The 16,447-nt window shown below is 39.4% G+C and overlaps 1 protein-coding gene across 2 annotated transcripts in view; it reads left to right on the forward strand.

The window, feature by feature from the left end:
- eno4 (enolase 4) overlaps positions 1–16,447 on the forward strand; it is a 91,173-nt gene that overhangs the window by 43,524 nt on the left and 31,202 nt on the right. For both annotated transcript variants that reach the window (XM_073027838.1, XM_073027839.1), the window contains 4 exons: positions 4,084–4,253; positions 9,269–9,400; positions 12,251–12,316; positions 13,327–13,485. In XM_073027838.1, coding sequence (XP_072883939.1) covers positions 4,084–4,253; positions 9,269–9,400; positions 12,251–12,316; positions 13,327–13,485 — 527 coding nt within the window. The remainder of the gene's footprint in view (positions 1–4,083; positions 4,254–9,268; positions 9,401–12,250; positions 12,317–13,326; positions 13,486–16,447) is intronic.

Below are 16,447 nucleotides of genomic sequence, written 5' to 3' on the forward strand. Positions count from 1 at the left end.
TAGAGGTATTTAAAATTATGAGAGGGATAGATAGAGTTGACATGGATAGGCTTTTTCCATTGAGAGTAGGGGAGATTCAAACAAAAGGACATGAGTTGAGAGTTAGGGGGCAAAAGTTTAGGGGTAAAATGAGGGGGAAATTCTTTACTCAGAGAGTGGTAGCTGTGTGGAACGAGCTTCCAGTAAAAATGGTAGGGGCAGGTTTGATATTGCCATTTAAAAAATATTGGATAGGTATATGGACAGGAAAGGAATGGAGGGTTATGGGCTGAGTGCAGGTCTATGGGACTAGGTGAGAGTAAGCATTCGGCACGGACTAGAAGGGCCAAGATGGCCTGTTTCTGTGCTGTAATTGTTATATGGTTATAAGTCTCCCAACAGTAACTGGAATGTTAGCCACAGATTGCAACAGGGAATAGAAAAAGCATGTCAAAAGAGCAATGTTATGAAGTCACGGGAGATTTCAACATCCAGGTCGGTTGGGAAAAATCAGATTGGAAATGAATCTCGAGAGTGAGTTTGTTGAATGCCTACGAGATGGCTTTTTAGAGCACTTTGTCATTGACTGTACTAGAGGATCAGCTATACTTGGTTAGATGTTATGTAATGAACAGGAAGGAAGTGATTAGGGAGCTTAAGGTAAAAGAACCCTTAGGAGACAGTGATCACAATATGATTGAGTTGAACTTGAAATTTGATAGGGAGAAAGTAAAATCTGACGGCGCAGTATTTCAGTGGAGTAAAAGAAATTGCAGTGGTGTGAGAGAGTAGTTGGCTGAAGTAAATTGGAAGGGGATGCTGGCAGGGATGACAGCAGAGCAGCGATAGTCTGAGTTTCTGGAAAAAAAATTAGGAAAGTACAGGATAGATGTATTCCAAAAACGAAGAAATACTCAAATAGCAAAATTGTACAACTGGCTGACAAGGGAAGTCAAAGCTATCGTAAAAGCAAAAGAAATGGCGTACCACAAAGCAAAAATTAGTGGGAAGACAGAGGATTGAGAAGGGTTTAAAAACCTACAGAGAGCAACTAAAAGAATCATTAGAAGGGAGAAGAAGAAATATGAAAGCAAGCTAGCAAATAATATCAAATGGATAATAAAAGCTTTAAGTATGTTAAAAATAAGAGAACATTGAGAGTGGATATAGCACCACTAGAAAATGAGGCCGGAGAAATAAAAATGGAGAGGCAAGGAGTTGGCAGATGAACTCAATGGGTATTTTACATCAGTCTTCACTGTGGCAGACACTAGCAGTGTGCCAGATGTTGAAAGATGTGAGGGAAGAGAAGTGAGTACAGTTACTATTACAAAGGAGGAGGTGCTCAAAAGGCTGAAAGAACTGGACCAGATAAATTGCATCCTAGGGTTCTGAAATGAGATACGATGTTGAGAAATGTATGTTGTACATTTTGGAAGAAGAAATAATCGGACAGATTATTATTTAGATGGGGAGAAAACTCAAAAATCAGAAATGTAAAGGGACTTGGGGGTCCTCATGCAGGATACCCTAAAGGTTAACCACCAGGTTGGATCGGCAGTAAGGAAAGCGAATGCTATGTTGACATTCATTTCAAGAGGAATAGTGTATAAGAGTAAAGAGCTGTTGATGAGGCTCTATGGGGCACTGGTGAGATCTCATTTGGAATACTGTGTGCAGTTTTGTGCCCCCTACCTTAGAAGGGATGTACTGATGTTGGAGAGAGTTCAGAGAAGATTTACGAGGATTGTTCCTGGATTGCGGGGCTAACATATGAGGAGCATTTGTCAGCTCTTGGACTGTATTCATTAGAGTATAGAAGAATGAGGGGATCTCATAGAAACATTTCAAATGTTGAAAAGATTGCACAGAGTAGATATGGAATGGCTGTTTCCCTTGGTGGGTGAGTCCAGGACAAGGGGCCACAATCTTAGAATTAGTCAAGTCAAGTCACTTTTATTGTCATTTCGACCATAACTGCTGGTACAGTGCATAGTAAAAATGAGACAACGTTTTTCAGGACCATGGTGTTACATGACACATTACAAAAAACTAGACTGAACTACATAATAAAAAAAAAACACAGAGGAAGCAAGACTACAGACCTACACTGGACTGCGTAAAGTGCACAAAAAAAGTTCAGGCATACCCATTTAGAACAGAGATGAGGAGAAATTTTTTTAGCTAGAGGGTCGTGGATTTATGGATTTCATTGCCACGAACAGCTGTGGAGGCCCGATCATTGAGGAGGTTTAAGGAGGAGATTGATAGGTATCTAATTAATCCGGGTATCAAGGGATATGGGGATAAAGCCGGAAATTGGAACTAGATGGGAGAATAGTTTAGCTTATGTTGGAGTGGCAGAGCAGACTCGATGGGCTGAATGGCCTGCTTCTGCTCTTTTTTTCTGTGATCTTGTGAAATGGGTGGCTGTAGAGACTGTGGGGGCATTAGTAATGACCTTTCAAAAGTCCTTGGACTGTGTCATGTTGCCAAAGGACTGGAAAATTGCAAATGTCACTCCACTCTTTAAGAAAGCAGCAGGAAGGAAATTATAGACCAGTTAGCCTGACCTCAGTGGTTGGGAAGATGTTGAAGTCAATTGTTAAGGCAGAAGTCATAGAGTACATGGTGATACAGGACAAGATAGTACAAAGTCAGCATGGTTTCCTTAAGGGAAAATCCTGCCTGATGAGCCTTTTGGAATTCTTTGAGGAGATTACATGTAAGCAAGATAAAGGGGATGCAGTGGGTGTTATATATTTGGACTTTCAGAAGGCCTTTTGACAAGGTGCTACACTTGAGGCTGCTTACCAAGTTAAGAGCCCATGATAATACTGTAAAGTTACTGGCATGGTTCAAGCATTGGCTGATTGGTAGGAGGTAGTGAGTAGGAATAAAATAATCCTTTTCTGAAACTAAAGAAAATCTGCAAATGCTGGAAATCCAAGTAGCACGCACAAAATACTGGAGGAACTCAGCAGACCAGGCAGCAGTTATAAAAAAAAACACAGTAGACATTTCGGGCCAAAACCCTTTGGCAGAACTGGAGAAAAAAGTCCAGTTTGCTGCAAGTGACTAGTTGTGTTCCTCAGAGGTTGGTGTTGGAACTGCTTTTTTACACTTTCGTCAATGATTTAGATGATGGAATAGATGACTTTGTTGCAAAATTTGCAGATGATGTAAGATTGGTGGAGGGACAGGTAGTGCTGAGGAAACAGGTAGTCTGCAGAAGCACCTAGACAGATTAGAAGAATGGGCAAGAGAGTGGGGCAAATGAAATACAATATTGGAAAATGCATGGTCATGCACTTTGGTAGTAGAAAACATTTTTAAATGGGGAGCAAATTCAAAAATCTGATATGCAAAGGGACTCTGGATTCCATGTGCAGAATACCCCAAAGTTTTACTTGCAGGTAAAGTCAGTGGTGAGGAAGGGAAATGCAATGTTCACATTCATTTCAAGTGGTCTGTAATACAAAAACAGAGACGAGGCACTGGTGAGGTCCCACCTTGAGTATTGAGAACAGTTTTGGGCTCCTCATCTAAGAAAGGGTGTGCTGGCATTGGAGAAGGTTCAGAGGAGGTTCACAAGGATGATTCCAGGAATGAAAGAGTTATCATACAAAGAAATTTTGATTCTAGGTCTGTACTTACTCGAATTTAGAAGGATGAGGGGATCTCATTGAAACCTTTCAAATGTTGAAAGGCATAGACAGAGTAGATATGGAAAAGATGTTTACCATGGTGGGGGAATCAAGGCCAAGAGGGCACAGCCTCAGGATAGAGGGGTATCCATTTAAAATAGAGATGTGGAGAAATTTCTTTAGCCAAAGGGTGCAGAATTTGTGGAATTAATTACCACAGGCAGGTGTGGAGGCCAGGCCATTGGGAGTATTTAAGGGAGAGTTTGATAGGTTCTTGATTGAACACAGCATCAAAGGTTATGGGAAGAAGGCTGAGGAGTGAGGCTGAGGCAGGGAAAAAGGATCAGCTATGATTGAGTGGCGGAGCAGACTTGATGGGCCAAATGGCCTAATTCTTCTCCTATGTCTTATGGTCTAAAATTAGCCAGGAAGCTCATATTAATAACTTAATTTGCAGACAAAAGAAGTAATGTTCCAGAAAAGACAATCAATCCCCGTTACCCACCGGAAGCATTACTTCCTGGCAGTGTAGCAATTGGTGTGGTATCACTGGCAATGGCCAAGGCTGCAGCCAAACTACAGAAGACCCACTTGTATTTATACATTGCTTCACTGAACCAAGCAGAGGTAGGAGAACTTTCTCTTTTTGCATTTATTATATTAATTACTACTGCATATGGAAAACAAGCAGATGGAGCAGTATAAAATCTAATTTGTTACTGCCGCAATATCACAGAAGGTTGTTTGCTTTAATCAGTTTGTAACCCATTACCTGTTTGTGTAACTTTAAATTATTATCCATTAATTATATTTTGAATATTTATCATATTGTTTAGACTTTAATGAAATTAGTACTCAGAAAGCAACACTGCATTTTTTAAATATTACTGCATTCTTGAATGGATAAGAATGAGATGAGTGAATATCTTGTGGAGAATGATCCAAAATGATGAGGGAAAGGGAAATGAAGAAAATAACAATGCTATTCTAGAGTGGAGTTATAAAGGTAATGGGGGAGAGGATTAAATTTATAAGTGTTGTGTAATGGGAGTTTGTATTAACATTGTCATTACTATGTCATCTCTTTGCAGCTCACTCTCATCCATTGTTATACTGAGTTGTGTAGAGATGAAATGTTAATAATATAGAATATTATTTCTCAAGGGTAAATGATATTTGAACAATCTGTTGAGCTAAGTGGAGTACAAACTGTTATGAATACAGGCTATATGAGAACATGGTGTGAGATTCTGAAGACAAACATGGATAAAGCAACAGTGGTTATATATTATCAGAAGCTATGAAATGAGTATGATAAATGCTTTTATTTGTACAAATGTCTAGAAAATTAAATTTATAGATAATTAGATTATAGGTATAAAATATTGTAAAAAAAAGTTGAATATAACCTGATGGAATTTAGTTCTTCAATTTTAAAATAATGATAAGAACAACAGCTGATTCATTGACTCTACTTGAAGGGGGAGACTTGAATAAAAATGGGCATGTTTGTAATTAATGAAGATAATGTTTAGAAGGTGATAATTTCCATAAAGTCTAATAAGGAAAACATAGGTTTTAAGTTTGGATAAGAAAATATTTAAGGATAAAATAGTTCTATAAGAAAAAGTAAAAATGGTTGCCTTTAAAGATCCTTGATAAATATAGCAGTTTACGTTCACAGAGTGGTAACATTTTAAATTAATGTTAGGGAGGGTTTAAGCGAGGTTAGTAGGGAGGTGGAAATCAGAATGATAGGACAAATGATGGAGTAGTTTGTATAAAGACAGATGCAATGTGTAAGGAGACTGTGAGGAAAGACAGGTAATGGATAAGGCATAAATGCAGCCAGTTAGCTGGGTTGAAATGTGTTTACCTTAATGCAGGAAGTATCACAAACAAGGGTAATGAACTTAGACTATGGATCAGTACATGGAACTACAACATTGTGGCCATCACAGAGAGAAGGGTAGGTATGGCTGCTGGATATTCTGAAGTTTAGATGTTTCAAAAGTGACAGAGAAGGAGGTAATAGAGGTGGGGGATTGGCAATTCTTATCAGGGATAGTATCACAGCTGTGGATCATCTACTGAGTCAATGTAGGTGGAAGTCAGAAACAGAAATCACACTATTGAGGGTATTCTATAGCCCTGCCCCCTAATAGCTATAAGGATATATAGGAGCAGATCAGAAGGCAGACTACTGAGTTGTTGTCAACTTCCCTGACATTAATTGCCACCTTGTTAATGCAAAAGATTAAATGAGGCAAAATTTGTGAGGCGTGTTTAGAAAGGATTTTCGACACAACATTAGGACAGACCAACACAAGGAGAGGCCATACAACATTTGATACTAGGCAGTGAACCTGGTGAGGTGACAAATCTCTCAGTGGGTGAGCGTTTTGAAGACAGTGACCGCATCTCCTTGAATTGCATAGCTTTGGAAAAGGATACGGAAATAATATGGGAAAATATTTAATTGAGGGAGGACTTGGTATGATGCTATTAGACAGAAATGTGGGAGCATAAACTAGAAACAGATGTTCTCAATGAAATGTGAGGTCGATTAAGGAGCATTTGTATGGGGTTCTGGATAAGATGTTCCATTTGAGGCAGGAAAAGAATTATAGGATGAAGAATAAATGGTTGATAAGAGAGGTAGAAACATGTCACAAGAACAAAAGACACATGTTCCCACTGGCCACACAAGTAGTAACAGAAGATTGGAAGATGACAAATGTTACTCTGTTCAGTTTCTGGGAGTTATAGACCAGTGAGTCTTACATCAGTGGCGGGAAAGGTATTTTTAGGGACAGGGTTTATGAGAATTTAGAGAAGCATAGTATGATTAGGGAGAGTCAGCATGGCATTGTGATGGTGGGTAGAGCGTGCCTCATGAATCTGATAGACTTTTTTGAGGAAGAGACAAAACAAATTGATGAAGGTAGGACAGTGGATGTGGTATATATGCACTTTCATAAGGCATTCAACAAGATTCCCCATGGTTGGCTCATTCAAAGAGTCATAAGGCATGGGATCAATGGAAACATGGCTGCATAGCTTCAGAATTGGCTTGCTTAGGGAGCATAGATAGAGCATATTCTCTTTGGAGGCCCTTGATCAGTGGTGTTCCACAGAGATCTATTCTAGAAAACTTACACTTTGGGATTTTTATAAATAACTTGTATGAGGAAATGGAAGAGTGGGTTAGTAAGTTTGTAGATTATACAAAGGAAGGTTATTGATCGTGTAGAAGGTTGTTGAAGGGACATTGAGCTCTATCTGCAACTTAGCCCATCTCTGCATCCTATTAATCTGGAAAAGTGTGAAGTGATACAGTTTGGAATGTTGAACTTGAAAGCAGAGTACAAGGTTAATTTCAGGATTCTTAACAGTGTAGAGGAACAGTGTAGACATGTATTCCAAATGCATACATGTCTCAAAGTAACCACATAAGTTGATAGGGTAAGCAAGAAGGCATATGGTGTATTGGCCTTTATTAGTCTGGGGATTGAGTTCAGAGGCCACAAAGTAATGTAGCAGCTCTATAAAATTCCAGCTAGACCACACTTGCACTATTGTTTTAAGTTCATTATAGGAAGAACGTGGATCCTTTAGAGAGGGTGCAGAGGAGATTTACCAGGATGCTACCTGAATAAAAGAGCTTGTCTTATGAGGAAAGGTTGAGCAAGCTAGGGCTTTTCTCTTTGGAGTAAAAGAGGATGATAGAAGATACGACTTGATAGAGGTATATAAGATGATAAGAGGCAATGCCGAGGGCCGCCATGGCTAATATGAGAAGACATACTTTTAAGGTTATTGGAGGAAAGTATAGGGGGATGTCAGAGGTATAATTTTTTATAGAGTGGTAACACACAGCTGGTTGTGGTGGTAGAAGCAGATACATTAGAAACATTTATGAGACTTTTAGATAGTCACATGAGTGATAGAAAAATGAAATGTTATGTGGGAAGGAACTGTTAGATTGATCTTGGAGTAAATTAGAGGGCCGGCACAACATCATGGGCTATACTGTACTATGAAACTATTTTAGTGACTCTACTTAAGCAATGAAGCTTGGAATTTCAGACACATAATTATAATATTCAGGCACTAATATTCTAATTAAGGTACTAACAAGGCTACTTGAAAGATGATAATAGGTGGAATAGTGCAGATGGATAGAGATAAAGATAACCCAGCTGAGCAAACTGGCTCACTTAGAAAAACAAGTAAATCATGAGGCCTTAAAGGATATAGCTGTAAGAACATGATAGGGCCTCAAAGCAGGTAGTTGTAAGGACATATAGAAGTGGGATAAGATAAGCTTGCCTTTCAGAAAAGCATCAACAGGACTACCTCTGTTATCCGAGTGTAATGAATTTTTGTTGGAGAGGCTAACTACATTGAAGTGTAACTGTAAGATTAAGAGAGAAGCATTGGCATATTAACTATCTAAGTATGAGCTTTAAATAAGCTTATCAAATTTTTCCTTGAACCGTGATCACAAAGGATACCAGGACCCTTCAGGTCTTTGAGCCAGCTGTTGATCATCTCTATGGAGTTCCCCCACACTATGGTCTGAGCTCCGTCCTAGGAAGAGATTACCAGAGGAACAAAGATAGATTTAAGGATGTGCTCCAAGCTTCTTTGAGAAAGTACATCTCCACCATGTCTTGGGATCCCTGGCATGTTACCATTTAAATTGGAATGGAAAGATTTGTAATAACATTGAGAAGCTGAAGTCCATTCAATGGGAACACACAAAGCTTAGCATAAATGGTGGAAGGAGTATACCATCTCTGAAACTACCCACCTACGCCCTGCCCTGTTGGGTATCTCGTGCCCCATATGTGGAAGAGTCTGCAGTTTCCGCATTGGCATCATCAGTCACCTCAGAACTCATCCAATTCTTGTAAATGAAACAATAGAACAGTACTTGCCTTCCAACTTTATTAAAATATGTTTACATATTTTATTAGCTTTTATTAAGCCATTATTGTTACTATCATCAAATCATTTATCATCTTATCTATTTTGATAAAATAATAAGTTATAATTTCTATTTAGTTTAAATCACAGGGCCATCTAGGAGAGGAATCAAAAATAGTAATCTCTCTGATCTCGTCATTTAGCAGATAATAATCTTTGATAATTATTTCTTATATTAATTGTTTACAATGTTAGAGATTTTCTATTCACTCTCATTTGGAAGACTCAGTTGCCTTCATTTCATTTGCCACTCTGTCACCTCTGTCTTACAACCAAAAACTGATTTCTATTACTGTCTATAAGGAGGGAAGTTACAATGTTTTGAGCTAAATTAGCAATCACTTAATGTTGATGTTTGCTATTAATACAAACGTATCAGTCTATATATCATTTCTACGGTTCGTACTGGCTGTAGTGTGGTGTTGTTGGATATAAATGGTGTAAATTCAGCTGCAAAATGAGTACAAATTAATAGTACATTAAACAACTCTAATTATTAATTTTCTAAATATTCAGGGGGAAATAGGTTTGCCAAGTACCTGAAAATTATAATATTCAATTCAAATTACATATGTACTAGAAAATTACTCTTTGCTTTATAAAAACTACTTTCATATTTCCATTAAATTAATCTTTAATTTTCATTTTAGGAATCCCCAAAGAAGATGAGAATGCCACTTCCATTAGTAAGTTTACTTGACTGTGGGAAGTCATCTGGGGGTAAATTAAGATTGCTGAAAGAAGTGATAGCAGTTCCTCAACCTAATCTTGGTTATAAAAAGGTAAGACATTTGACTATGCATTTGTCTGACCTATTTGATTAAGTGCTATTTAACTGATCTAACCTCATGAAGAAACCTGTTAGATGTTAAAATTGTCTATTCTGATAAAGATAAACTCAAGAGATTTGCAGATGTTGGAAATCCAGAGTAACACACACAAAATATTGAAGGAACCCAGCAGGTCTGGCAGCATCTATGGAAATTAATGAACAGTCTACGTTTTGGGTTAGAATATAAAGTGTTACTCCTTCACAATGAGAGTGACCTGATCTTGGCACAAGAAGCAGCCATGGACTGATACGTTGGAACAGGAATGGGAATGGAATTAAAATGCTTGGCCACTGGGAAGTCCCACTTGGGGCATATAGTGCAGAAATGTTCAACAAAGCGACCCCAGAGTTTATGACGTGTCTCACCAATGTAGAGGAGGCTGCATTGGGAGCACTGGACACAATAAGCAACCCTATGAGATTCGCAGGTGGTGTGTTGCCTCACCTGGAAGGACTTCCTGGGGCCCTGAAGGGAGGTGAATGGGCAAGTGTAGCACTTAAGCCACTTGCAGAGATAAGTGCTGGGAGGAAGATTAGTGGGGAAAGATGGATGGACAAGGGAATCGTGGAGGGAGTGATCCATAGAACCATAGAATGATAGAACATTACATCACAGAAACAGGCCTTTTGGCCCTTCTTGGCTGTGCCAAACCATTTTTCTGCCTAGTCCCATTGACCTGCACCTGGCCCATATCCCTCCAAACACCTTTCATTCATGTACCTGTCCAAGTTTTTCTTAAATGTCAAAAGTGAGCCCGCATTTACTACTTCATCTGGCAGCTCATTCCACACTCCCACCACTCTCTGTGTGAAGAAGCCCCCCCCCAATGTTCCCTTTAAACTTTTCCCCCTTCACCCTTAACCCATGTCCTCTGGTTTTTTTCTCCCCTAGCCTCAGTAGAAAAAGCCTGCTTGCATTCACTCTATCTACACCTGTCATAATTTTATATTCCTCTATCAAATCTCCCCTCATTCTTCTACGCTCCAGGGAATAAAGTCCTAACCTATTCAACCTTTCTCTGTAACTCAGTTTTCTCTGCGGAAAGCAGGGAGGGAAGCAGGTAAAGATATGTACAGAGATGGCGGAAGTTGTGGAGGATAATGTATGGGATGTGAAGGCTGATGGGGTGGTAGAGAAGGACAAGTGGAACTCTTACCACTATTAAAGGCGATAGGAATATGGGTGAGCGCAGATGTATGGGAAATGGTGGAGATGCGGATGAAGGGAAGGAGGGGAAACCCCATACTTTAAAGAAGGAGGACATCTCTGATGTCATGGAACAGAAAGCTGCGTCCTGGGAACAGTTGCAGGGGAAGTGAAGATACTGAGAAAAGGGAATGGCATTTTTACAGGCGATAGGACAGGAAGAGGTATGGTTGAGGTAACAGTGAAAATCAGTAGGTTTATAAAAGATGTTGTTTGACAGCTTGTCTCCCGAGCTGGAAACAGAGAAATCAATAAAGGACAGAGAGATGTCAGAGACGGAACAAGTGAATTTAAGGATAGGGTGGAAGTTAGAAGCAAAGTTGATAAGATTGCTTCATGCACCTATGCTGAGTTTATCAATGCTGTTATAGTTGTTGCGGAGAAACTGTTGGGGAATATAACTGGGAAGAGCTTCGAACATGGACTATTCTACATAGCCAACAAAGAGGCAGGCATATCTGGGGCCCATGCAAGTTGCCATGGCTACCCCTTGAGTTCGGAGAAAGTGGGAGGAGCAGAAGGAAAAGTTGTTCAGGGTGAGGACCATTCTGTCAGATAGAAGATGGTGGTGGTAGAGAGGGATTGGTTGGTTCTTTTGTAAAGAAAGAAGCAGAGCTTTGAGGCCTTTTTGATGGGTGATAGAAGTGTATAGGGACTGAAAGAGCTGATTGTGGACTTCAGGAAAGGTAAGATGAAGGAACACATACCAATCATCATTGAGGGATCAGAAGATCCCTGGGTGTCAAGATCTCTGAGGATCTAACCTGGTCCCAACATATCGATTAAGAAGGTAAGACAGCGGCTATACTTCATTAGGAGTTTGAAGAGATTTGGCTTATCAACAAATGCACTCCAAAACTTCTATAGATGTACCATGGAGAGCATTCTGACAGGCTGCAGCACTCTCTGGTATGGGGGAGGGGGGCAGCTACTGCACAGGACTGAAAGAAGCCGCAGAGGGTTGTAAGTTTAGTCAGCTCCATCTTGGGTACTAGCCTACAAAGTACCCAGGACATCTTCAGGGGGTGATGTCTCAGAAAAGCAGCATCCATTATTAAGGACCTCCAGCACCCAGAGAATGCCCTTTTCTCACTGTTACCATCAGGTAGGAGGTACAGAAGCCTGAAGGCACACACTCAATGATTCAGGAACTTCTCCTCTACCATCAATTCCTAAATGGACATTGAACCCTTGGACACGACCTAACTATTTTTTAATATACAGTATTTCTGTTTTTTGCTAATTTTTTAATCTATTCAATATACGTATACTGTAACTTATTTACTTATTTATTATTATTATTTTATGTATTGCATTGAACTGTTGCATCAAAGTTAACAAATTTCATGTCACATGCCGATAATAATAAACCTGATTCTGAAAACCATGTTGATTTTGCTTGATTACCTTAAATGTTTCCAAGTACTCTGCTATAATGATAATAGCTCCTCATGAAAAATATTTAGCTAAGCAATCCATTCAAGCTGGAAAATTTAAAATATTGATTGACAAATCTGGAAAACCTCCTTACTTTTACTACTACCTTGACATGATCTGAGAATATAATTAGAGCTGTTTGATATTGTCTTCTAGGCTCTGAAAATGATGAGAAATCTTCAGCAAGAAATAAGCAAATGGATGTTACAACCAAAACATGGAGTAAGAATATATTAAAGAATGATCCATTTGTCATACTAAGCATTCTTGAAAGTATTTTACAGTATATATTTGGATTCATGTTATAATAAATCCCGATTAATTGGGCCATGAGTTAACTGGGGCAGCTGCTTATTTAGAACACCTCTTAAAGAACAAACACCGATGGAGAAAATAACCAGGATTACCTTTGTTTATTTGGGACATGATGCTGCTTAAGGGAGGCAAGAGACATGTTCTAACAGGTTCTAACTTGCATCAGTCGCATGCACTTGCATGGCTGTTAGACACAGCACCTTCTTTGAGTGAACAGTTTTTAAATGGCATCACTCGCATGTGTTTGTTTAAAAAGAAAACTGATTATTGGCACTGATAGTTGGCAAATAATCAGAAAAACAATTCAGAACTGTTTTGTTCATTCTGGTTTCAAGCATTCCAGCTTGAAGATGCCAGAAGCATCCAGAAGTGAAAATGAAACCATTTCATTACTTCAACATGTTAGGAACTGCAAGAATTTGAAGGTATTGACGATCATCTTGAATGTTACAATGAAAATGAAGATTTGGAGGATGCAGTCGTTGATAGGATTGTATGAAGGCAGTCCACTATCTGCACTGATTTTATTAATTTACAGTCAAAAGAACATGACATGGATGAATTCCTCCATCGATACTTATTAGGAACTAATACACAATTTTATAGTACTGTCATGCGATTGGTAGTGTTCTAATTTGTTCCGTATTTCATTTAAATGTATAATTTGTTACTCATTTTGTCTTTTTATACCTTTTTAACTATTTACATGAAACTTCGGCCAATTGGGGCAGCTGCTTAGTTAAGCCAAAATGTACTGCCCCTGATGTGACCCAATTAACTGGAGTCCACTATTTTAAAACAAAGCAGGCAAGCCTTACTATCTCTGTTTTTGTAGGTGGAGGGAAGGGGTTATTATTGCAGATCACTGAATCTGTTTTTTAACGCAAACAGACCAAAAGACTTGTTTCTACATTCAGCCTGCAGTAATGTCTCACTTGGGTTGCTGGAAGAAAGGTTATGATCGTATAGAACAAGCTTTTGAGGTGATTCAAGAGGCTTGTACCACACTACAAATGACATTGGGAGAGGACCTACATTTGATGCTCAACTGTGGTGCACATGAATTAATGGATTATGTGAGTTTATATTACATTTACGTATATACATAAGTATTCAAATCTATAAATCATCAAGGTTCTTATCTTTGTGAACAAATCACTTTGCACCTTCTGTGCAATTTCTAAACCTGTGCCTTTTAATCTCTCCTCATTCAATAGGCAGAAAAGGTAAGAGGTCCTGCACAGTGAGTATATAGAGTTAGGAAAGAGGCTGAAGAGAAGGACCCCCAGGGTTGTAATCTCCAGATTACTGTCTGTGCAACCTGCTAGTGCAGGTAGGAATGACAGACAGACAAGACAGACCTACTTTATTGATCCTGAGGGAAACTGAATTTCGTTACAGTTGCACCAACCAAGAATAGAGTAGAAATATAGCAAAATAAAACCAGAAATAATTAAATGATAATAAGTAAATTATGCCAAGTGGAAATAAGTCCAGGACCAGCCTGTTGGCTCAGAGTATCTGACACTTCGAGGAAGGAGTTGTAAAGTTTGATGGCCACAGGCAGGAATGACTTCCTATGACACTTAGTGTTGCATCTCGGTGGAATGTACACCGGTGCCTAACCAGTACATTATGGAGTGGATGGAAGATATTGTTCAAGATGGCATGCAACTTGGACAGCCTCCTCTTTTCAGACAGCACTGTCACGGTGAATGGGGTGATAGCATGGATGAATGAGTGGCTATGAAGATAGATTATTAGAACCTTTTCTGGGGAAGGTGTGATCTATACGAGAGAGATAGATTGCACCTGAACTGGAGGGAAACCAGTATCTTGGTCACGAGCTGTGCTAATGCTACTCAGGAGAGTTTAAACCAGTTTTGCAGGGGGTTGGAACTGGAGCCCACTTCATTAAGGGAAGAATCGGACCAGAAGGTAGAGGTAAGGGAAAGTATTGAAAGGCAAAATCAAAACAACAGATATAAAAGATTGGATAGTTTGACTTCTGTATAGTTTAATGCTAGGAGTTTTATAGAAAAGGTGATGAATTTAGAGCATGGAACAACAATATTGTAGCCATTACTGAAACTTGGTTGAGAGAGGGGCAGGAATCGGTGATTAATGTACCAAATTTTTTTGAATTTTTAGAAAAGATAGAGGATGAGGTAAGGGGGTGGGTGATTGAGTTGCACTACTAATCAGGGACAATATCACAGCTGCACTCAGGAGAGATATAATGGAGGGGTCAGACACTGAGTCGATTTGGGTGGAACTCAGGAATAGGAAGGGTGTATTCACACTGGCGTATTTGTACTACAGACCCCCTAATAGCCTCCGGGACATTGAGAAACAGATATATGATCAGATTGAGGAAATGTGTAAAAATAATAAGGTTATTGTCACAGGGGTATTTCAACATCCCTAATATAAACTGGAATCACCTTAATATAAGGGGTTTGATTGGAGCAGAATTTGTTAAGTGTATCCAGGAGAGTTTCTTAAATCAATATGTGGACGTTCTAATAAGAGGAAGGGCCGTACTAGACCTGGTGTTGGGTAAAGAGCCTGGCCTTGTGACTGACCTTTCAGTGGGTGAACAGTAACCACAGTTCCTTAACTTTCAGGCAATAATTAAGGATAGGCAAGGTCATTTTAGGAGAGCTTTAAATTGGAGTAGGACAAATTACGATGACATCAGGCAGAAACTAAGAAGAGTTAATTGGGGACACCTTTTCTCTGGCAAGCCCACATCAGACATATAGAGGGTGTTCAAAGGATCAATTGAACAGAATATAGGAAAAGTATTTTCCTGTCGGAAGAAAGAACTGGGATGGAAAGATAAGAAAACCTTGGACGTCCAGACAGGTGATAAATTTAATCAAGAAGATAAAGGAAAAGTATGTAAAGTTTCAGAAGTTAGGATCAAATGAAGCATATGAGGAGTATTAAGAAGCCAGAAAAGAACCAAAGAAAGGAATAAGGAAAGCCTGGAGAGGCCGGATATTGCTTGCACATGGAAGACAGGGTAGTGGTTGAAGGGACTTATTTGAGCTGGAGGTCTGTAAGTAGTGGATTTCCACAAGGATCTGTGCTGGGACCTCTGCTGTTTGGATGTATGTAAATGAACTGGATGAAAATGTAGATGGGTGAGTTAGTAAATTTGCAGGTGATACCAAGATTAGTGGAGTTGTGGATAGTGTAGAAGACTGCAAAGGATATAGCACAATATCAATTGCAGATATGGGCTGAGAAATAGCAGATGGAGTTTAATCCAGATAAATATAAGGTGTTGCATCTTGGTAGGGCAAATGCAAAGAGACAGTACACTGTTAAGGGCAAGATCCTTAACAGAGTTACCAAGCAGAGAGATCTTGGGATCCAAGTTCATAGCTCTTGAATGTTGCTACATAGGTTGATAAGGTGGTTAAGAAGGCTATAGAATGCTTACTATTATTAGTTGAGGCATTGTTCAAAAGTCAGGAGGTTATGTTGCAACTTTATAAAACTCGAGTTAGGCCACATCTGGAGTACTGTGTACAGGTCTGGTGACCCCACAGTGGGAGGGATGTTGAGGCTTTGGAGAGGGTGCAGAAGAGGTTTACTAGGATCTGCCTGATTTAGAGGGCATGTGCTATCACAAGAAGCTGGATAAACTTGAGTTGTTTTCTCTGGAGTGCTGGAGGCAGAGGGGAGATCTGATAGAGGTTTACAAGATTATGAGAGGCATAGATAGAGATAGAGTGGACAGAGAGCATGTTGCCCAGGATTGAATTGTCTAATACCAGAGGGCATGCTCGGAGTCGGGTTGCTTGTGAATGCAGCCCAAAGCGGGTGGTAAACTCCATCTAAGGCATGCATTGAAAATGAAAGGGGGTAAGTTCAAAGGGATGTGAGGGGTATTTTTTTTAATCAGAGAGTCATAGATGCCTGGAATACCCTGCCTGGTATTGTGGTAGAGGCAAATACATTAGAAGCTTTGAAGAGATGTTTAGATAGGCAGATAGATGTAAGGAACATGGAGGAATATGGACATGG

Source organism: Hemitrygon akajei, chromosome 23 (genome assembly GCF_048418815.1).
Source record: "Hemitrygon akajei chromosome 23, sHemAka1.3, whole genome shotgun sequence".
NCBI classification, from domain to species: Eukaryota; Metazoa; Chordata; class Chondrichthyes; order Myliobatiformes; family Dasyatidae; genus Hemitrygon; species Hemitrygon akajei.